Source organism: Tasmannia lanceolata, unplaced genomic scaffold (assembly GCF_043159265.1).
Source record: "Tasmannia lanceolata isolate RefF3 unplaced genomic scaffold, GAP_Taslan_0.1 ptg000016l, whole genome shotgun sequence".
In the NCBI taxonomy this organism is placed as follows: domain Eukaryota; kingdom Viridiplantae; phylum Streptophyta; class Magnoliopsida; order Canellales; family Winteraceae; genus Tasmannia; species Tasmannia lanceolata.
The window spans coordinates 5,672,881-5,695,497 of NW_027518693.1; the positions used below are offsets into that span (position 1 = coordinate 5,672,881).

General features: G+C 37.9%; 2 protein-coding genes across 2 annotated transcripts; both read right to left on the minus strand.

The window, feature by feature from the left end:
* Nucleotides 1-282: 282 nt before the first annotated feature.
* SS2 (starch synthase 2) lies at nt 283-16,148 on the minus strand. Its single transcript, XM_077358220.1, has 8 exons — nt 15,508-16,148; nt 11,812-12,349; nt 11,620-11,684; nt 11,266-11,343; nt 11,055-11,165; nt 10,253-10,297; nt 5,679-5,852; nt 283-1,545 (listed from the first exon to the last, which is right to left on the minus strand). The coding sequence occupies exons 1-8, from the start codon at nt 15,856-15,858 to the stop codon at nt 589-591; spliced, it is 2,319 nt and encodes a 772-aa protein (XP_077214335.1). The 5' UTR covers nt 15,859-16,148; the 3' UTR covers nt 283-588.
* A 2,768-nt stretch (nt 16,149-18,916) lies between these two features.
* On the minus strand, nt 18,917-21,450 carry LOC143849052 (uncharacterized). The gene is made up of 4 exons (XM_077358102.1): nt 20,811-21,450; nt 20,320-20,706; nt 19,757-19,977; nt 18,917-19,303 (listed from the first exon to the last, which is right to left on the minus strand). The coding sequence occupies exons 1-4, from the start codon at nt 21,385-21,387 to the stop codon at nt 19,052-19,054; spliced, it is 1,437 nt and encodes a 478-aa protein (XP_077214217.1). The 5' UTR covers nt 21,388-21,450; the 3' UTR covers nt 18,917-19,051.
* Between the last annotated feature and the right edge of the window lie 1,167 nt (nt 21,451-22,617).

Sequence of the window (22,617 nt, forward strand, 5' to 3'; positions counted from 1 at the left end):
GGAAAAGAAGAAGACATTCTTTCTACGAAAAAATTACAAAGCTGCCTTACCTTACCAGCAAAACAACATAATAACAGCAAAGTGATTATAATGAGAACAAAGGGACAGCAACCATAGACAGAGGAATAGTACTAACTTGGAAAGGAGAATAATGGAAAAGAAAAGAAAAACAAATAAAGCCAAAATATAAACATCTGAACAGAATAATGACAACTTGAGCAAACCCATTTGGACTGATACAGTAGGGAAAAAAATTATAGAAAGAAGAACCACACCACAAAATGATTCGGTAAAATTTGGCAACAGAGATTTATTTCCTTTCTCACAACACTATACACTAATGTTTAAAAGTTCAATGGTTCTGAAAGTTGGGTTGGTAATGGAGATCCATTTCATTATGCACCAAAGACGAGAAATTTAAAAAAGAAAAAAACAATGAGCTCAACGATATTACCCAGGAAACTGGCTTTGTAATCTCTTCTCCCAACAGCTGAATGTTACCAAAGCCTTGACAGAGGATCGCCCAATGTGACGCTGAGAATGGAAGGCCCTAAAAGTCAAAACGACCCATCACTCATGCACCGAGAGTCACCACTGGTATTTGGCGGCAACGAGGACTTCTTCATAATGCTTAGCGGCATTGTCCCAACTCAGGTCTTGCATCATCCCCCGTGTTTTTATCCCTTCCCAACTGCTCTTAAAATCCCTATATGTATATAAACAGTTCCCAAGGGCATGTATCAACCTATTTGACTCTGCCCTATCGAAAGTCCATCCAAGCCCCGACTCTTTAAACGGATCAAACGGTTGCACAGTGTCTTTCAATCCACCGACAGCATGAACAACAGGAACAGTCCCATAACTCATTGCATAAAGTTGATTCAATCCACAAGGCTCGAACCTCGACGGCATTAAAAGAATGTCTGCACCGGCAGTTATCCGATGCGCCATTTTCACAGAGAAACCAACCCATCCCCTGACTTTGTCATGGTGGTGGCTCTCAAATCTCCTGAGCATTTCTTCAAGGTCTGGTCTTCCAGTTCCCAACATAACCAGTTGCACATCCTGACCCACCATCCATGGAATGGCCTCCGCGATAAGGTCTACACCTTTCTGACCGTCCAGCCTCCCGATGAAACCAATCAGAGGAACATTTTCTCGGATAGGCAAACCAAGCTCTTTCTGAAGAGCTGCCTTGCATTGGGGTTTGCCCGTCTTTAGAGTCTCCAACGAGTAATTGGTGTAGCCATCAGATGTCAAGTGGACATCTAGTTTTGGGTTCCATTCTTTTGTATCGATACCATTCACAATTCCCTTGAATTTCCAGTCATTCTCATTTATGATTCCATGCAATCCCCAACCGCCTTCTGATGTTTTCAGCTCCCAAGCATAACCGTGGCTAACAGTAACTACTCGGTCAGCAGTTTTCAGGCCAGCCGCAAAGATGTTAAAGTGCTCACCCCCTACCGGATCATATAACCTGCAAATGTCAACGTAATGATCTGGCAAATCCGTGTAACGGAAATCTTCTACTGGACCACGACCCTGTTTGAGAAACTGGATTAAAGTCTTACTGGAAAAAGGATTAGCAGATTACAGCTTTAGGTCAAATGATTAACAATCTATAAAGCAAGAATATGTAATCTATTTAACAAGAAAACTCCATATTCCAAAGAAGGGGTGGGTCAGACACAGGTAATTACAAAAACAAAACTATAGTACATTATACTATTGGTATTTTATATAGTTCTTATGTATTCTTTTATCCAGATGCATTTCCTATATCAAACGCTTCCTCAAACTATTAGCTACATAGAAAAAGATATATATTTCAATTCTAGAAGTGTCGATTGTCGAGTTTTCCAGAATATGAGAATCTGATAATGGCATACATGGCCATGTCCATATCCAAGTTGTATAGCTTGATATTCATTTTCCCAAAGCAATGAAGGATATAAAAAGAGATACAATTTGCACTGCAAAATAAGTTTAAGTGGAAAAGAAGCAATATATAAATAATGGTCCCATCTTATACGTTTGAAAAAAAATTGGACTTGTTGAGACTTGAGACATGTGACAGGAAACAGATCATAAACCAAACTGCAAAACTCACTCATTTTTATATGATCAAGGTTCGAAGTTCAAAAATCATCTCAGAATCTACGTGAGTCAAAGACTGAGCTGACTTGGAACATGACCAAGTACCGACTAAGCATTTAAAGATAAAAAATATATTTTCCATTTTTTCAAGTTTTTTCATGTTTTGAACCAGTTGATCGAGCATTTCAAGTGCCCCTAACAAGTCTTCCCAGGTTCTCAGAAACAGAGTTATCTATTTTAACTAAAAGTCATTTTCATAATGTCCAATCGATTGGCAAGTTTCTCATGCAGAGTTTTCAAAACCTTGGCTGAGATACAAGTCTTAGTGATTAATTTTATGGCCTTTTATGTAACCACAAAATTTTTAAAAAATAAATAGAAAATCTCATGCTCTTTTTCTACAAGTAGCGGTCCAATTGCAACACTCTTGAATTAGTTCAATCCTACCACAAATATGTCTAACTGTACAAAGGATTACACCTGAAATAGTCAACGTAAATAACAACAATATAAAACTGAATGTCTCGGTTTATCTTCAGCGCAGAACACATTAACTCGTGCATAACATAAATGCAATTAAAAACATGATCAAGTACGAGAAAACCTTGCTGAGTTGACTTAATCATTTAGTGCGGTCAAAGAGTCAAGCTAAGGAGAAACTTAAATCATGCAATAAGAAGAGCTTGACCGGGTACCACACCTGGTTTCCAGCCAATTTGACTTGAATTGCATTGAGCATATTCAATTTTATATTATACAAATATTGGGTGTGAGTTCTCTATCTGAAGGTTGTAGAGTTCATTTAGAATGAATCGATGACTGTTTAGAAATTGGATTCATTCCATGAAACATGACATAATTCTAATGTGTAGAAAAGTAGGAATATATGATGTATAATTTGGAAGATAGTTTGGGACAAAGGCTTAGTTGAGTTGAGTTGAGTATTTTGGAAGATCGTAGGATCATAGACAATGTGGACTAGGATTTGCCGTTCATCGGCACCCCCTAGGGCAATAGCTTTTCCTTGGATAGTGGTAGCCAGAAAGATAAATTCATGCAAGAGACTTGAGAAAACAAATCTGGCTAGAGAGTAGATGTATCCTTTGCAAAAGGGCAAAGGAATGCTTAGATAACCTAATGATTCATTGCCACTTCACATTTTGAATTCAGGGAGCCATACTATTGCACTTCGGTAGGGTGTAGCTGTTCCCAAAATCTATCATATCCACCATTTTCAGATGGATTTTCGGTCCCTTTGGAAATGTTGGAAGACCAAATATTGTACCTTATGCAATAACATGGCACATTTGGAATGAGCGCAATCTATGGATTCATAGGTAAGATAATAATGGAAATTAAACAAGACATACTAGCAAGGTATCAAGCTGTGTTCCATGGAATCATGGCCATCAAGCATTTTTTTAATAGGAAAATGATTGTATAGGAAAGAAAACCACGATAAGTTGTATATTTAGTTACGTTTCATCCATTTCGGATGAAATGGTTTGAACCTATGTTGCATGGATTCTTTGCCCCCCTATGCTGAATCCGTGTCGACAAGTCTCCACATCCGAATCGGACATGGATTCACGTGGGTGGGACACACCCAGATTCTTGTCATAGCCGTGTCAATGTGTCATGCACGAATCTTGTTTTTTCGGGCGAATCTGATTCATCGTCGTCTCTTTTGAAAGGCGAATCCTGTATATTTTCCCTTTAAATGTATTTTCTTCTCAAATTTTTTTTACATGAAAGCACAACCCATACTCTTTAAATAAAACCCTCGCGCCTCGACCCTCGAACATCGACCCCCTTCCTTCTTCAACTCTCTTAATACAAAACTCGCCTCAACCCTCTACCCTCAAAATTTTCATGAATAAATACGCGCGCGCGCGCGCACACACACACACACACACACACACACACACATATATATATATATAAATTTTAAATTTTGAAAATTTTATTTTATCTAAAAATTACCGAATCTGAATCCTACTTTTAGGGGTTTGCCGAATCCGACACGCGAATCTGAATCCATGCAACACTGGTTCGAACCAGTACCAAAACTAGTATGTAACTTGGTATGTAACAGGTTAATAATTTCTTTGTGTCGTATGTGTCCGTCCATTTCGTCTCAAATGAAATAGTTGTTCGAAATCTTCTTTTTTTTTAATTTCCAGAATTCTAGAGTAAATTTTTTTAGTTACTTCCTATCTTAACCTTGTTTTGGCCCATTTTATTGTTGTTCTAAGGGCATTCTATGCCTTTTTACCCCCTCAAAGATATAGGAGCTAAAAATACATGAAATGTCCACTACATCAAGAATTAGAGAAGCAATCCGAAATTAGTCTTATTGGGTGTTTAATCCCAGTTAGAATACAAGACATCCACACAACAATTTTCTAAAAAATTTCAATGTTTCTTCTACATCCAAAGCATTCTACACTAAAGGAAGGAGTCTTTACCTCAGTAAAAGTGGTGTATTTGAAAGAGGTACAATATTTTAGGCTTCATTTGTCTTTTTAGGGTTTATTCTGTTGTATTTTCATTTTCTTTACAACATTTATAGATAGCATTTGGTATCATCAATGTTGTGTTTCATTGATGTTTTGCACTAGATTTAATATTAATTAGGCCCATCAAGAGCCAATATCGTGCCTTAGAAATATGTTTTAAATAGTAAAATGTTTCTTTTTGTTAAATATAGTTGATATAATGAGTTCTTAAATTTTTTAACAATTATTTTTTTATTTTCTTAAATTTCACAATTTAAAAAAAATCTCGGGTCATAGCATTTTTTCCGAAATGAAACACTGGAACGGACGAAGCACTGAAACGTCGCATCCCACTGACCAAAACCAAATGCCGAATGAAACAAAATTGACAACTATGAAACCAAGGCAATCTCAGGGGTAGCCGGCATTAGGGGACTATTTAGAATCACATATTCTTGGAGTCTATATGTGAGAACCTAATGATAGAAGGTGATTCTAATAATGTTATTTCTATGGACCTTGGCATCATGCACTGATCATATTGGGGATCATTGATTGTTGTTTCGTTATTAACCCCCATATAGTGCTTTGTCCAAGATATGTAAATGAATCAAAGGATCATTTGGCAAGAGGAGCAGATAGGAGTGAATTAGTAATTAGCGATATGTTTCCAATCGGCTAACTCTATTTGAAGCCATTTTCTATTTTTGGACATCCCATCCTCACCTTCCTTACTTTTACTTTCGGCTTTTAATAAAAGTTACTGGTCTCATAAAAAGATAGTAGAACCATAAGACAATGAAATAATATATTGAACATAGTGGCTAAAATTAAGTACCAAAATAGTAGACTCAATTTTCAAAAACACAGGCTCAACTCAGGAATTTCTCTTGCTGTCTTGCATCGTCCAAGTACAACTAACCCAGTAAAATGAACAGTGAATGGAACTCAATAAGTTTGATCGAGTCAGTCAACTCAGCCAATAGTTTATAAAATCAGGGAACTGAAAGACTTGGCATAAAATCAGGGAACATTGGCACAAATTTTCAGTATAAACCTTTAGAAGCTTAGAGAACAAACCTGGTGTGCTATGTTGTGGATGACAAGAACAGACCGGGTAAATTCCATCAATCCATTGTCACGATAATATGCCTTGAGATAAACTGGTAACAATGCGGTGTGCCAATCGTTTGCAATGAAAACCAAATTCCCATCTCCATAGAGAACACCACCACATGGAACATGCCAAGGAACCTGAGGATAACTAGCTTGACTGGTTTAGACGGCAGTGAAGAGATAGAATGAAAAGTTATTGAATTACTATAAGCATATTTCCTACGCTAGAACAAATCAAATCCTGGTTTAGAGCTACCAAACATATTAAATAACAGCATGGCTTGCTTATCAAAGAATAGATATGTATAATGGATATCAAAGTGTAAAACAACTAAGCACAGGTTACTTCTGTGATGATGTAGTAGACCATGCAAAAGATGGTAATGATAATGAATGTGATCAGTACATGAAAAAAGCATCAGATAGAATCAAAATTCCTATTAAGAGATAACACATGATTGAAACAATAAATAAAAAGGACAATGCACAAGTAAAACTTTTTCGAAATAAATCCAACTGATGAAGAGAGTTGACAAAGTTGATCAGGATTAAGAAAAACTCGATCAACTCAAAATTTGAGCGGGTGGGCTTGGTTGACCATGGTCCAGATACCGAGTCCAAACTGAAAACTCCAGTTTCATCATTTAAGAAAACTACCAAGTTTCTCGTAGAGTCGACTGATCCCTTTATAAAATGAGCAAGTACTTGCTTAATCAGTTATGTATTGAGTCACAAACTCGGGAACTGAAAGAATTCGACGTCGAGTTCGAATTTCTTGAACATTTGACTACACGTCTACTCAAGATACTTTCAGTAGGCGTGTAGTCAGCTGTAAGCACAGAGGTGTTCTCAATGGAGATGGGAATTGTCTGAAACTGGGCATTTCTACATGCTTCGTCCGGTACAAACAAAACAGGACGAAACACACTAGAACATGACAAAACAAAACCAAATTCTAGTCGATATATTTCATTCTGTTCCTTTGTAAGGTTTGCGAAATGGTACGAAATGTTTCGCCCGTCCCAGACGAAACGGAACAAAATTGATAAGTATGTTCCTGAAAAAATACCTTGGCCTTTGCCTCAAAGAAGGCAAATTATGCCCACAGGGTTGAGAGCACATGTTCGAGCAAATTAAGTCTAAGCTTGAGTATTTCCATGACAAACACCTATAATTACCCAAAAGGACCATCATATGGAATCCAAAACTTTCTAATAAACCTACTTTTATTACTCCGCATTCCAGTATTTGTGGCTCATAAGAATGAGGAATAAAAGAATCTATGGAATGCTGACCCTCCCTCAGGAAAGATAATTTAACATAAAAGAAAATCTGTGATCAGACTCCATGCCCTTCATGTGGATACTTACGTAAAAATCCAACTCACATTCTTATATTATAAATTGTCGATCGTCATTTCAAATATCACATTTTTGCCAACTTCTTTAGCATCCAAAATCTTAATGATAATCGGCAAACAGTAATTGAGCTTTGAAAGTGGTAAATGATTCATCCCCCAGATAACAGAAAATTTAAAATGTATTTGGACCATACTCTAGCCATCAACAGTTTGGTTCATCTGGAAAGAAATAAATTATCGAATTTTCAAAGGAATAAATTTTTTTTTGGAATGAGCATCTAAAACAGATGAATTTTCAAAAGCATAAATAAACAGATGAATTTGTAAAAAGAATAATAGTTGAGGTGTCTGAAAGAGCATCTAAAACCTCCCCTCCTTGCTGGCTATACTATAACTAATATTATTAGTCATAACAGTTTGGAACGATTATTCCTGACCCAAAGAACCCAAGACTCTAGGGTTGTTCCCCTTGCTGGCTGGCTTAAATTAAATTTTGAAGGGAGCTACAAGGTCTCTTTGTTAACAACGTGGGGATCCACGAGGCAGGCGTTGGGGGTATATAATGGGATGTTATGTTGGGATATGCAGGTCCGTGTGGTGATAGTCAAGCAATTGAGGCTCATATAAGAAGCTTGGACTGGGATAAAAATTTTAATTAAGTTCACAAATATCAAAGTGTGGTTAGAAGGAGATCCCTTAAATACTACATTGCGGCACAAGAAAGAATGGGTCCCCCTACTTGAAGATATATATACTTATTTATCAATATGAAAAGTTAGCTGTCGTTATACAACCGGTGTTCTATCACTCATATTCATGAGAAAGGAAATTCTAGGGCAGATTCCATGGCTAACTATGAGACTAATTGTAGCGAGTTAAGAGTTTCGCGTGTTAAGAGTTTTGGATGGATTCCCAATCATTAGTGAGTATATTTTTGTTCTTTTCTGGGCTGTTTCACCCGCATTTGTTTTCTTTTTTCTGTCAATGATAATTATTGCGTGTTCAATATATATGCATGTTTATCTTGTAATCTTGGGGGACATCTTGTCCCACCTAGGGGTGTGCATTATTCGGGTATAACCGAATAACCGAACCGAACCGGATTGGTTCGGTTATTTCGGTTCGGGTTTTGGCCAATTCGGTTCGGTTTCGGTTTCGGTTTCTGTCAAAACCAAAATCGGTTTACCCGAAAATCAAATTGTGTTTAATATATAAAAAAGTTCGGTTTTCAGTGTCGGTTTTCATTTTCACTTTGAGAAACTGATTAACTTTTTTGCACAGATGGTCCCACACCAAGTCGGTGGTGGTATCATATATAATAATCAAACATATGAAAAGACAGTAGATATTTTGTATTTTCCCTTATCCATGAATGGCTATGGTCCTATGGATGTACTTTGACATGAATGGCTATGGTCCTATGGATTTACTTTTCTACAAATAGAATCCAATGCCCATGATTTAATATCTTTAATCTAGAGGGCTCACAAATTCACAATCACGATTCACAAAGACAAACTTTTCTCTCTGTTGTGAAGAGTTATTTCATTTGAGTTTAGGGTTATGAGCAGAGAAGAAATAGTAGACGGCGACGGCGCGACCCACCTCGTTCTCATCTCCGGCTAGATCTCGGGCCACCTCTCATCTCCGACTAGATCTCCGCCCAACTCATCACCGGGCTGGCTATTTATGAATCAGAGGAGGAATCTCGCGGTATGCCAACGATTTGATTTTACTATTTTAGGGTTTGTTCATTTTTATTTTCAATGGTTTAGGGTCTAATGACTCTGATTTGTTTTTGAATGGCTTTAGGTTTTTACTTTTTACTTTAGGGTTTGATACTTTGATTTATTTTGACTGTTTTAGGGTTCAATTTTAGGTTTTGTTTTCTTTTTTATGTTTATATGAGAACGGTTTGATTTTAGGGTTTGTTTGTTTGTTTTTTTAATGGTGGTCTGATTTATTTTTGAATGGTTTAGGTTTTTACCTTGGGGTTTGAATGTTTCGGTTTTAACCGAAAAAACCGAACAACCGAAATAAAATTTCATTTTCAGTTCGGTTCGGTTTTTAACTTTTCGGTTGGAATATTTAGGTAACCGAAATAATTTCGGTTCATCCAATTCGGTTTTTTCGGTTCGGTTAAAACCGAATAAGCACCCCTAGTCTCACCCCGATTATAATAAATTGTCATCTTTCAAATATATATATATATATATATATATATATATATATATATATATATATATATATATGAGAAAGTGTTCCTGCGCATCTGCTCAGATAGCTTATCTGAGCAGCTGCTTCAAAAACTCATGTGGCCCCACATTTTTGGGGTGATCCAAAGCATTCATTTGGAAGGCCCTTCCATGGATAGGGTGCGTACCAAAAATCAGCCCTTTAGGATCATCCTAACCCTGCCATTTGTGGAGGGAAAAAATGGTCAGAAACAGTGTCTGTCCATTTTCCCCTCCTCCTTTGATTGGGTTGGATGATCCTATAGGGCTGATTTTTGGTACACACCCTATCCATGGAAGGGCCTTTCAATTGAATGCTTTGGATCGCCCCAAAAATGTGGGCCACATGAGTCTTTGAAGCAGCTCTGAGCAGCTGCGCAGGAACACTACTCTCTCTCTCTCTCTCTCTCTCTCTCTCTCTCTCTCTCTCTCTCTCTCTCTATATATATATATATATATATATATATATGCATGTGTGTGTGTGTTGATTTAGAGATTGGCTATGACAGTGTACTGGCTGTATCCCATGCATACATTATATCCAAAACACCTGCAACAATTCTTATCTTGTTCAACATTCCATGTACGAACTATTTTCTCAATCCAACATGTACGGTTATAAGCTAAATTCAATAAAATAAGCATGGCCCAAACCCTAGGGCATCTGGACACAAAGTTCAGTTCTAGATCTAGACCCTAGGGCATCTGGACACAAAGTTCAGTTGTAGATCTAGATACATCTCATACTAATGATATTTCACCATTGAACCAACTACCTAGGATCTTAGATGTTTCAAGGCATATAGAAATCAACAACGGCTTAGGCCTATTCCATTCAGATATCCTAACAAGTAGTTACATATAGGCTATTTGTCATAATCATGCTTTTAGTATGAATTTACCATTTCTAGTCATTTTCCTGAACAAGTGGTTTGAGAGCATACCTCAACAGCTGCCTTGCAAAACAATATCATCCGTTTTAAAATGTCCTACATTCAATGAAAACCAATGATGTATGAAATTGAGAAGGCAACAAAAAAAAATAGTTGAATGCTTAATTGGTACAGTTCATGCTAACTACAACAGTGAACAGGAAAGAGGCAAGGCTGGATCAATCCTTCTATGTTTTCTCTTTTTTTTTGGTTAGGTAATCTGGAATGAACTCACAACTGTGTGGTTACATAAAGCACTTTCCAACCAGGAGGGCCCTAGACCTCTCCCTCTACCATTTTAAACATAAGGCCATTCTCTATCAGGCACAATGGATAGAAGTTACACATTGCACCATCTACAATGTACCCATTGCCACTTGTATAGTGAGTCAGACCATTCATCAATTGGAGCCCACCATGGATTGGTCACGGTCCAAAAAATCATACAATCGTAATCCAATCACTGACCTACGATTGGACTAAAACAAAGAAGAGAATTGATCAACACTCAAGACATTGAAGTCCTTTGATCGGACAGTTAAAAATGTCTATGGGATAGAGGCCCAAAATCTGACCGATTGGCTGGTCTAGATCAAGGCACAGGTGACCACATGTACAGTGTAGATGGCATAATGAAACCACTGGGCGAAAACATCTACTTTATTAAATATTTAAGAACTAACTCAACTTCAAATTGAATTTTAAGTTTCTCCCCATTGTAGATGCTTCTCTTCTTTTTAATAAATCTCCTATATCATCTCAAAAATAAAAATAAAAGAACACATCATGTACAAAATAGCTGATGAGAACTTACCAATCTTGCCCCACCATATATATTATTCCCATGGTGCCGAAACATATGACCACCAATGAAAACAAAATCCACACCATCAATGTAGGCTTGGTAATAAGTTACCTCCATGTCCTACATGCGAAAATGCCACATAACGACAATGAACTAGAAATACTTTCACAATAATATCATAAAAAATCAAATTGTAGCCGCATGTAATACAGATGCAGACCTGGCCATCCACCTTATATGTCTTCCTTATTCCTATATCTTGAGGTTCACTGTAGTCACCATACCGTGGTGACACAACCTAAAAGGCAGAAAACATTTGTTAGTTAAATTACTCCAAGGAATCATGTCATATAAATGAGTTAGTTATGTATCAATGATGTAATATCAAACTGGACCAGACCCGCAGGTCCGACCCAAGTCAGTTGGGCTCAATCTCCAAAGCTGTGGACGCAGAGTCGGGCTTTGCACCAGATGTTCAGGTGGCTTTGTTGAAGTGGACAACTTGGGGAAGAATGAGCATTTGTTTAAATGTTTCTAAGACCCATTTTAATTCATAGCATGAAAGAGAAGTTACCATAACCCTATGTCCGCGCCTAGCCAGAGCCTTTGGTAAAGACCCAGCAACATCTCCAAGCCCACCTACGAGTACTCACCAACAACAAAGGTTGCACCCCAATCAGATTGTACAACTATCGTATAATGGCTAACAGAAGAAGGGCTACATCAGGGATATCAATTAAAGGGGTCAGGATAAAATGTTGAACACCTGTTTTGGACCAAGGAGCACATTCGGCAGAAACAACTATAACGTTCATGACATTCGCCCCAGCCAAAGGAGGGGGTTTTGTCCCTTCTTCCTCAGGAGCCACATCAAGATGACCACTCACACTCTCTACATTTGCTTCTGTCAAATCTTCAATCTTTTCATCTTTTGAACCCCAAGTTTCAGAGGCTTTTGGACGCAATGACGAGATGCTCGTAGACTGTATAATTTCTGTAAACTTTTTGAGAGCATTTGCAGCCGGGGAAACATTTTCACGTGGGTAGCTGTTATCAGGTTCCTCCTCATCATCTTCCAAATCTCCACTGAAGCCAACAGTTGGAGTTTCTGAAGTAGCAACTGCAGCTGAAAGGCCATTATTTTCGGAAAGAATCCCAACTCTATCAAGGTCTCTGCCAGTTGAAGTTAGATCCAGATTTGAGAAAGAATTCTCACTCTCACTGTAAGAAACTTCCTCATATTCCGCATCTATGTTGACACTACTATTATTTATAGATGAAACAAGTTTCCGCCTTTCCGCAATCTGCCAAAAGGAGGAAAATGAAGCAAAGCGATTTACTGTTAGACAAGTACAATTGATAAAGAAACAAAAAATAAAAGTAGAATTTAGAGATTGAAGAAAAAGAATCAATATACCTATGGAACCAATCAGCATAAAAAAGAAGACAAGTAATATCAACTTGAATATGCTGCTCCTCGACATGAAGGAAGCAGTATCCAATTGAAGGAAGAATGTCATGAACTAGGTAAAAGATAAAAAAAATACGCTAGTCACCACAAAAAATGGAGACCTATTGACAATTTATATTAATAACCTCTTTATTGTTGTTTAACACTTTTAATAATCCATCCACCAGCACTTCGTAAGGAAGAAGATGGAGGAAGACGAGAAGAAAGAACGAGTAGAGATTTTGTGGAAGTTTGTAGAGTTGTAACTCCAACCCCGTGATCACTTGTATATGTAGATATGAAGTTCACTCGTATAAAATGCCACTAAGGAGCCACTTAATCATCCAAATAATGTCAATAAACATAAAGTTGAGTGACAATTACACCAAAAAATAAATATCAGGATCAGCTACCAAGTTGCCAAGTAACATTGGAGAAAATACCAAGCAGCCAAGCTTTAAGAAAAACTGCTAACTCACCACTTTTGTTCTTATTTATGCTGCTAGAACAAATCTCACACTAACATCTCCGTAAATCCGTACTAGAGATAAATCTGAAGGCAGGAGTAATTTTTACCCATGCTAGTGAAAGGGAAATGATTTTTATAAACAAATAATACTAGCTTTTGGTCAATCCTCGGAAAACTTTGCCATTTCTTTCCTTCCAAATCATCCGTAACAAAGCCAACATAAAAGTAAGCCTTTGACTATCTTGACTCTTCCACCCGGTCAAGCCAACTTTCCGACTTGATTAGTTCCAGTCTTTGCTGTCCAATCCGGATGTGAAGTCCTTACTTGCAGCCCTAGGTAAGGCGCGGGTTTAGTCTTCCAAGTAAAGGAATGCATAATGGAATGGACTTCTTTTGATGGACTTGCTTTCTCGCCTTTCCCTGTCTTTAGTAACCTCTGTCTCACTTATTGACCTATAATCTGAGGTTAGCCCAACAATAATTTATCTTGCACTCCCATCCCTTCCTGCTCTGCCTGTGCTTTCTAAGTCCATCTCCATCGCTCATAGGCAGTCAAAGCCCATCCAGCTGCTAGTTTCATTTTGAAAGGCCTCTTTTCATGCCTATACGCGAGTTACAGGATCTCATAGGGTTCTCCCCCTACTCCTCCAATGAGAATGTCAAATAGCTCAAGAATGCAACTCCAGATCTCACACACAAACCTACAATGGATGAAACTGTGGTCAACGGTCAATGATAAGCATTTCACGCTTCCGAAGGAGGTCTACTGTCTGGATCTTGTTTTGGAGAGTTGTCCAACCAAATGCACAAACTCTTGGAGGACCTTCTATGCCATATTTTGGCCAGATGAGGAGAGGAGATATTAGGAAGAAGATTTTGGTAAAAGGATTTAACAGAAAAAGCCCCTGACGAACTCCAAATCCAAACCCCCTTATCTTTGCCAAACCACTTGAAGTAGCATAAATCCAGAAGATTCAACAACCGCACCATGCTATCAATCTCTCAATCAAATAAGTTTTTTTCTAAACTTTATTTTCCAAGATACCCTGCCCTCCTCCGAGAGGTACGGGTACTACTTTCATCACTTTGATCCCCAAGAAAATGACGTGATTCAACTTTCAGACTTTCGGCCAATAAGCCTGGTGGGAAGTGTCTACAAAATGTTGGCTAAAGTGCTCACGGATAGACTTCGCAGATTTTTAGGAGGCATTATCTCTAAAGAGCAAAGTGCTTTCATCAATGGTAGAGAAGTCATTGATGGAGCTTTGATACCTAATGAATGTGTGAATTTCTATCATTGGCATGCGAGAAGGGTGAATTTCTATCATTGGAAAAGGCCTATGATATGGTAGAGTGGGGTTATTTTGTGTATCGTATGGGCAGAATGCAGTTTAGACTTAGAGAAAGATGGTGCGGCTGGATGAACTATCAGTCATCGGCCTGGATCTCTTGGTCAATGGATCTGCTAGGGTTTTTTTCAAAGCCACTAGAGGTCTGCAACAAGGAGATCCGTCGGTGTACTACGAATGGAAAAATAAGGGGTACAACATGAGGACTTTGTAGGAGGTCATTAACCCTAATCCTAGTACAATTCTTGTCCAAGCACGCTTTTCCTTTGGATGTCTTACGGATCACACTCATTTTGTCATGTCAAAAAAAAAATGTTTGTATAAGCGTCCAATCATCTCCCAGAGTTTTATGAAAATCAGCATTACGCATCAATTCCCCACTTGATTCATTTGCAGTGAAAGACTATTAAGTCATCATGTTGTTCTTTCCAACTGTTGAGTTCCAACAATTTGCAAGAGGTCTTAACCCAGTGACTCCTTCAAACATCATAACACTACCCCAGTGAATAATATTAACTGACTTACTATTATACTTTCATGGTCTCTCTGTAATGACATCTCAGTTTCAAAATAATCCAACAATCTAAATTTCTAACTTGCATGTAAAAGCTCTAATACTTGGAAAAAAAATGCTCTCATGAGCAAAACTCCTAAACAGTGTTTCAAATCGCGGATTCAGATAAAAAAAGCCGCCAAAGTAAATCCTAGTTGACTCAGTGCAACGCGGCTGAGTACTCCAGTTGATTAATTGTTTAGTGCGGCAGAGTACTTGATTGACGCGATTGACTTCGTAGGGCAGATGTGAGTACTTTGGAGAGTCAAAGGAGTTTTGATTGACTATGTAGGGCAAAATGCTGAGTACTAAGAGAGTCAAAGGAGTTTTGATCGACTTTGTAGGGCAAAATGCGAGTAATAAGAGAGTAAAGGAGTTTTGATTGACTTTGTAGGGCAAAATGCAAGTACTAAGAGAGTCAAAAGGAGTTTTGATTGACTTTCTAGCGCAAAATGCGGAGTGGGACAAGAAGAGGCAAAGGTAAAAAGGAGTCGACTCGGGTGAGTCAACAATGACGCGGGGAGTTTTGAAACCATGCTCCTAGCAGCACACACCCCAACAAGTCACAAAAACATAAAACATTTTCTATCTCAAAGAATAGATGGAGATCAAGAATGGCAAAAAAAGAAGAAAAAAAAAACCTGTTGAAGTAGGTCCTTTTGCATAGCCAAAACCCTCTTGCTCTTCTCAATAGTTGCCTGAAGCTCATTATCTCGATCATCACCATCATCATCCTCTCCCTTCACACCAGTCTTGCGCGTCGCTCTCAGACTCTTACCCCTCCAAACCCTCCCTCTACAAACTTTTTCCATCGTTTTCCCTTCATTTCCTAAAACCCCACCAAAACTTCCACCATTTAAACCAGAATCAAGATTATTTCTTCTGTAAAAAGTACTGAAAGTGAACGTACGAGGAAAACTGGTTCTGCTCTGAAGAACGGACTTATCCATTGCCGGGTCAAAGATGAGAGAAAAAGACCCAAGAGTAGCCATCCTCTTGTCTATCTACAAATTTCAGAAAAATAAAAGGACTTTATAGGTTGAAAAAATAGATGGGAGAAAACCCAGTTGGGGAATGGAGATTGAAGGAAACCCAGATGAGAAAATGGAGTAAAGAAAAGAAAACCATGGACTGAAGATAACTGTTTCCCTGTTTTGTTGGATCCGTTGAAATGGGTCCCACTGAAAGGCAAGTGAAATTTTGGTTTGAGGTTGAGACTTGAAACTCGCTAAGACGACCGAGACTGAGATTGGAAGGAGAGATTTGGTTGATGGAAGAACGTGAGGCTCAGAAAGAATCCTGCAAAGGAAAAATAATTATAAACTTGGAAAACGTGTGCGGATAGAGACTTAGAGAGAGCTTGAATTGGGCTAGGGGTGGCAAAATTGGCCGAACTGAACTGGAACCGAGCCGAAACAAAACCGAAAATTCGGTTTCGGTTTGGCTCACCGATTCAAATTTCGCTTTAGTTCGATTTGGGGATCAAATTTCCAATGATTATGAGTAAGGGGTGGCAAAATTGGCGGAACCGAATCAAAACCGAAAATTCGGTTTCAGTTTGGTTAATGATTATGAGGAAGGGGTGGCAAAATTGGAGGAACCGAATCAAAACCGAAAATTCGGTTTCAGTTTGGTAAAACCAAACCTATTCAAATTTCGGTTCGGTTTGGGGGTCAAACTGAACCGAAACCGAACCATTGCCACCCCTAATTGTGGCATGTAAATGTAATGGTTCTTTTAAGGTCACAATAAAATCAGCAATCCTAATTATGACCCCAAATCAGACTACCAAAATTTCTAAACCACATATAGTAGAATTGGTATTTGTAGGCCTTCTTTGGAGGAGAAATGGTATCATCAATTGGCATGGGCCGGGAAATTGGTATGCATAATTGAGAATTGAGGTGGCTGACAAGATCAATGGTTGAGATCATCACTCACATTCTATGGTCTTTGTGGGTTGGTAGCTACTAACTTGGATTTTTATGATAATTCTCCCAACTACTGTTAGTGTTTTTCCTAAGGAGACATTCGAGATTTTTGCCTTCTTAGATAATAGATTGAAATTGATCCATGTCTTGGATATTCACACCTTTTTCTCCCTCGGGCCAGCCCCCTCAGTGCTTTTATGATTACCCTTTTACACTACAAGTGGGTGTTCCGGTAAAGAAAAAGGGGGCGAAAAAATCATTTCCTCTTGTTTAAAGGTTATTTTAGATAATGAGGCAATCATCTTCCAATAAAATTTCCTTTCAATGTGACTTTTGATTCAATGTTATGTTCACGGACATCTCTCTCTCTCCCTCACGGAGGAAGAATGTAAAATGTCTCGCGTCCAAGTCTATCTACCCCAGGGAAGGCGAGCCGATCACCATCACTAATCATCGAGTGTAAAACATGCTGAAAATTTATGGGATGTCCCTTGATACGAACCAAGGTTTCTTAGATTACATCGGTAAATCTCCACAGATGGAATGCCTCAAAGCAGGGGCGGAGCCACGAATTTACACTTGGGAGAGCCGGACTAATTTACACTGCCTGCATTGGTCATGGTTGGAATCCCCACACCCAACCACGCTAAATGTCCATCCGCCCCTGCATCAAGGTGTATCCAACAAATAACATTAAGCTAGTCGCCCTCCACAATCAGGTTGTTAAGGTCCATATAAGCTTCAAAGCAGATCAAAATCTGTAGGGCTTGCACTTTAGCCTCATTAGCATCATTCTAACCAAGTGCCCTAGAGAAGGCCCACTTAGTAACCCCTTCCTCAGTGTGGACAAGACCTCCCATGCCAGCCATCTTGAGTTCCAGATATTGGATCCATCAAAATTCATTTGCTCTGTTTGGATGCCGGGTTTTTTTTTTTTCCTGGGATTTATGTGGGTAAAGGTAGGAGACAAAAGAGGGGACAAGCATTAATTAGAGAAACATATTATGATGAGTGGAGAGAGAGGGTAGAGAGAGAAAGAGAGAACACCATTTTCAAGACAAGATTTTGCTGATGTCAGCAAGAAAAAGCTGATGTGACCACTAAACCTTTACCCACATAAATCCTGGGAACAAAAAAAACCCGGCATCCAAACAGAGCATAGGGACCAATAAGGGTTGGGGTTTTGGTCACGATCTTGCTCACACACACACCTTAGCCCGAGATTTTCATATAGAAAATTCATGGATATGCCTAATATTCGGGAGAACTCCAACCCAATCCATTGTCAATGATAAAACTTGTTACCGAATAGAGTAAATATTCCCTGTTGAATCTTTGACGACTTGCACACTCTTTTCTTTTCAAATCACCATTCTCCACAAAATTTGACCCTGCCAGGCATAAAGTTTCACTCCTTTAAAAGATTAGTGACATTATTTGTGGATGTTGAATTAAGGCCATTGAAAAAATGATTTGTGGATGTTGAAGCAGCACTGAATAGATTCAGAATAAAGGATCAAATATCTTTGGCCACCTTGCAATGAATAAAGATATGGTTCTTGACCTTTGATGAAGCATCTTGAAAAGATGCCCCTTAATATATCTTTAAGCCATTATTGATTTTTGCTTACCTCAACCTTGTGAATGAGATCTCCATTCAACAGTAGGCCTTGTCAACTAGGTCTCAATATGATGGCCCATCAGATCAAACATACCCCTATTTTGGTTCATATGAAGAGAGCTGTTTGGGACAACCTTCACATAAGCGCGTCTTGATGCCATTTTCCTTATTATTTTATCAGGAGTTATCTTCAATTTTAAGTAGATTATTATTTTATTGATATTCTATTGATTTTATAGATATAAAAAGAGGAGAGAGATAGACACAAGGGGAGTCGATTTATCCATTTGGGGAGTCGATTTATCACTACCCTATATATAATATATTATGCATCATGTCCCCTCCTACTTTTTAGGGAAGCTGATTAAAATCAGTTTCCTAATTTTGGGGCGAAGGGGTGGATGGACTGACCCTTTCACCCTAATAATGTCCTAAACTCTCTCCCCCTCTCATCAATCTCTCTCATAGTAAAGCAATTATCAAATTATAGAACAGGGATGAGAAATGAAAATTATACATTTTCCACACTAAAATGGGTTATGAGAGAAAGAAATGACACCAATATGTACATATTGATTGAATAGAAATCCACAACTTAATTCTCATCACCTAGGCTTTTTCTTTCAAATGTAGCTATGAAGGTGGGAATAAGCAACTATTGCAAGCCCTCTCAACCTTTCCTTCCACAATTTCTATGTCACTGAGCTTCTCACGGCACCATTTGAGTTGAAGTGTGGAAATCACAGACATTCTAAGAACCCTTGCCACAAGCTTCAGGTCTATCATACTAAATAAGATCTCCCTTCTGTGGTACTCTTCATGTGGATTTGGTCTCTTCAACAAACATCTCTTCCTCCTTTGCAAATCCTTCAACCTTAGCTCCTTCTTCAAAATTCAAACAAACACATGAGTCAATGAGTCCATTAAATTTATCAGTACCTTCTTAGAGGGGGAAATGTTGTAACACCGGCATGTTAAGAAACCATAAAAAAAATATTCCATGGAATAAATTTTCATGGTTGCCAAACATGCCCTGAAGTAAAAAAAAATACATAATCCTATTTTTCTTGTCAAAGGCAGTTTTTCAGTCCATCAAAACCATAAAAAAGGAAGTAGTAATTATTGATGTTGAAGAAGGAAAAGTTCAATATAAATTGTTGGTATCAGAGAATAAACAATTTGGTGAATCCATTGGTCAACTTGACAAAATAGTTCAATAATTAATATTAAATATTATCTGCCAATACCCTAGTCTCTTTTATGACCACTGTCTTTGATTAATTAAATCTAAAAGAAAAAAAGGTTTATATGTGAGAGAAGAAAGGTTTAGAGACAAACCTTTTGGAGTGCCTTTTTGAGGTCAGCTAATAGTTGCAAGTCCTTTGGGTCTTCCACTTTTGGGTAAGCCCATAAGAGCTCTTTAAATTTCCATGAAGACTTCTTACTGTCTGTCTTTAGAAAAACCCAAAAAGTTCTGATGGATTTCTCTATGACCTTCAGCACTTCTTTTGAAAATGTAGCTTGGCTTTTCATTCCCTCTTTTTCTTCCTCCACATAGCCTTTCATGACCAAAGAACTTCACTGTGTAAGAAAAGCAGCAGACATTCCTTTCTACAAAATGGAAAGATTAAAATATCCTAATCCCTTTTCCAGATTGCTATCATAGGCAAGCCAATAGTATCTTTTAATACTTTAATGTGGTAATAGTCAGATCACATATGTAAATTTTATATTAAGCCTCAATGTCCTAAGAGGAAAGTGCATGTTCCAAGCTTAAGATTGATTTAGTAAGTTGACCAAAATCTGAATTAGACATAGATTAATTTAAAGGGTATTTTAGTAATTTCAACACATGATTTTACAGTCAATATTGAAAGACAATGGAGGAAAAGGCTCAACACCTGAAACCTCTGGAACTTGTAAAAGATTCTTGTGAGAAAATCTTCCATGAACATAATTCCAATACCTTTTCCCCTCGAACCTTTCATTCTCCATAAATCTTTCTAGCAACACTTGAAATTGTTGGAATTTTCCGCACACATTGTTATAGAAAGCACCCCTTGTAGAATTAGAGCATGCAAGTCCCTCAACTTTCCGGTATTGATGATAAAGGGCCTCCCAACATAAGCATGACTGACCCACATAAACCATTTCAAAATCACTTTGCAAGCTTCTTATAAGCTTTCTTTTATCAACTTCGCTCCAGGTGATGTGAGAAACAGGTACACTCATTGGCTCTATGTTTTCTAATAAACTTGAACTCCTCAATTGCTTGTTCAAAATGGAACCTGCTTTGTTACCAAGACATCAAAAATAATGTTAAGTAGAAATCAAAACATAATCAAAGTAAGACTGAATTTAGTAAAGGTTTCATTGACAAAGGAATGCACACTTATTCCGCATGTTCGCTCGTAATTGAGTAGATCAAACCACCTCATTCTTTCTGTGTACTTCATGTAGAACTCATCAATTTCATCTTCTCTTTCATTTTCTACTCCCCTTTCAATGACGGGCGATTCAGAGCTATAAAGAAGCGAAGAAGATTCGTCCATGTCTAAATCCCCATTCACATAAACGTCCGATTGTTTCTTGTTATTTTCTTCCTCTTCAAAACCTCTCTCGTCTGACCTTTTTGATACATATTCGATCCGTAGATTTCTATCACAGTCATATAACACAGTGTCTCGAATCTCGACCACTTTGCACCTTCCACACTCCTGTTGAACTTCATAATCGACCGAACGACTTCTTACAAATCCGAAGACCCACAAAATTGAATGCCAAACATTTCTGAAAGGAAGTAAAGCTAAAATTGTTATCCAAGTTCCTAGCCATTTGACCCATAAGAAAATCTGGCAAATGACAAGGAGAAGAGGATGGACAAAGAAACTCAGGCCACACCATTTCACAAATCCTTGTGGGATAAGGACATTTTCAACTATAAACCAACCCAATAAAAGAGAATCCATCTCAAAGCGCCATGATCTCCCTGTACTTGTAGATGAAGTCTTTCAGGCAGTTAAGAGTTTATGAATTTCTCAACAATATATAGAGTTGTAGGCTATTAGTCTAGTGAAGTATCAAGGTAGGAGATTGGTTGACCCATCACAAATTTATTTTGGTTGTTAATGGGTCATGAAGGGTTTTAATTAGTATTTATAGCTTTGTTGCCAAGATAGTTAAGACTTGACTTGTAATACACTTAGTGAACCTCCTAACAAGTTTCTTTCTACATTTCAACAAATTTTGGTGTTCCGTTTAACTTCAGTCCCATCTAACACTAACCCATTGAAGCCAAGGTTTAAAATGTTGGTTTCGGTGTCGGCCACCATGGAAATTTCGGCCGAAATCATGTAAAAATTTGATAAAAATTTCGATCTTCTTAAAATTTCCACTGAAAAGTACAAAATTTTGGTAATTTCGGTGGAAATCTTTTACATTTCAATAGAAATTTTGAAAATAAGGGTGGAAAACGAAATTTCAAGGCCGAAATTTAAAACTATGATTGAAGCTTCCTCTGTTTTTAACAATTAGATTAGAGAATTCTTGACCCAAATGTTACTTTCTCTATATGGGCTTTGTCTAATTTCAACTTATAAGAGATAAATACTAAGTGCTCACAAGAGGTTCACTTAGTACTCACAAGATAAATACTAAGTACCATTCGGGAAAAAATAATAATAATAATACTAAGTGCTCACAAGATTACACCACTGGGAGCTAGGTTCATGTTTGCTTAGGTGTGTTTGATTGCACAAAAGCCGAGGAGACTTAGGGATTTTGCTTGGCATTTGGATGCCTTATAAGCAAAATTCCTTGTTTGGTTGCTAATATAGCATTGAAATCCTTGCATGTTTGCTGACGTGTCACCCTTGTCCCTTATTAAATTCAAGACAAATTCCACAAAATACGTTGGATTTTTGCTTGAATTTCTTGGGAATGGTGTTTTTTCTCTCTTTCTCTCTCTTCCGTCTCTCTCCTCTCTCCATATTGGTAATGACACCCCCCACCACTATTCTCAGAGGTTGACAACCAAACACTAACCACAATTCTCCCTGATAAGTTCCTTGGTAAATTCACATTTTTGCATTAATTTTCCTTTTTCATATATGGGTTGAGTCTCACATCAACCTACAAGATGATGGGAGCTCAATCCAAACCATTAGGTGAATGACTAAACCTAATGTTAACTAATTGGG

Excerpts from the sequence above, each read along its gene's own strand:
- SS2 (XM_077358220.1), bottom strand. The coding sequence starts at position 15,858 with ATGGCTACTCTTGGGTCTTTTTCTCTCATCTTTGACCCGGCAATGGAT. Across the intron at positions 12,350-15,507 it reads AAAAGGACCTACTTCAACAG|ATTGCGGAAAGGCGGAAACT; the intron begins GTTTTTTTTTTC and ends TCCTTTTGGCAG. Across the intron at positions 10,298-11,054 it reads TATATGGTGGGGCAAGATTG|GACATTTTAAAACGGATGAT; the intron begins GTAAGTTCTCAT and ends CATTGAATGTAG.
- LOC143849052 (XM_077358102.1), bottom strand. The coding sequence starts at position 21,387 with ATGGATTCTCTTTTATTGGGTTGGTTTATAGTTGAAAATGTCCTTATC. Across the intron at positions 20,707-20,810 it reads CGAGCGAACATGCGGAATAA|GTTCCATTTTGAACAAGCAA; the intron begins GTGTGCATTCCT and ends GTAACAAAGCAG. Across the intron at positions 19,304-19,756 it reads TCAAAAAGGCACTCCAAAAG|AAGGAGCTAAGGTTGAAGGA; the intron begins GTTTGTCTCTAA and ends TGAATTTTGAAG.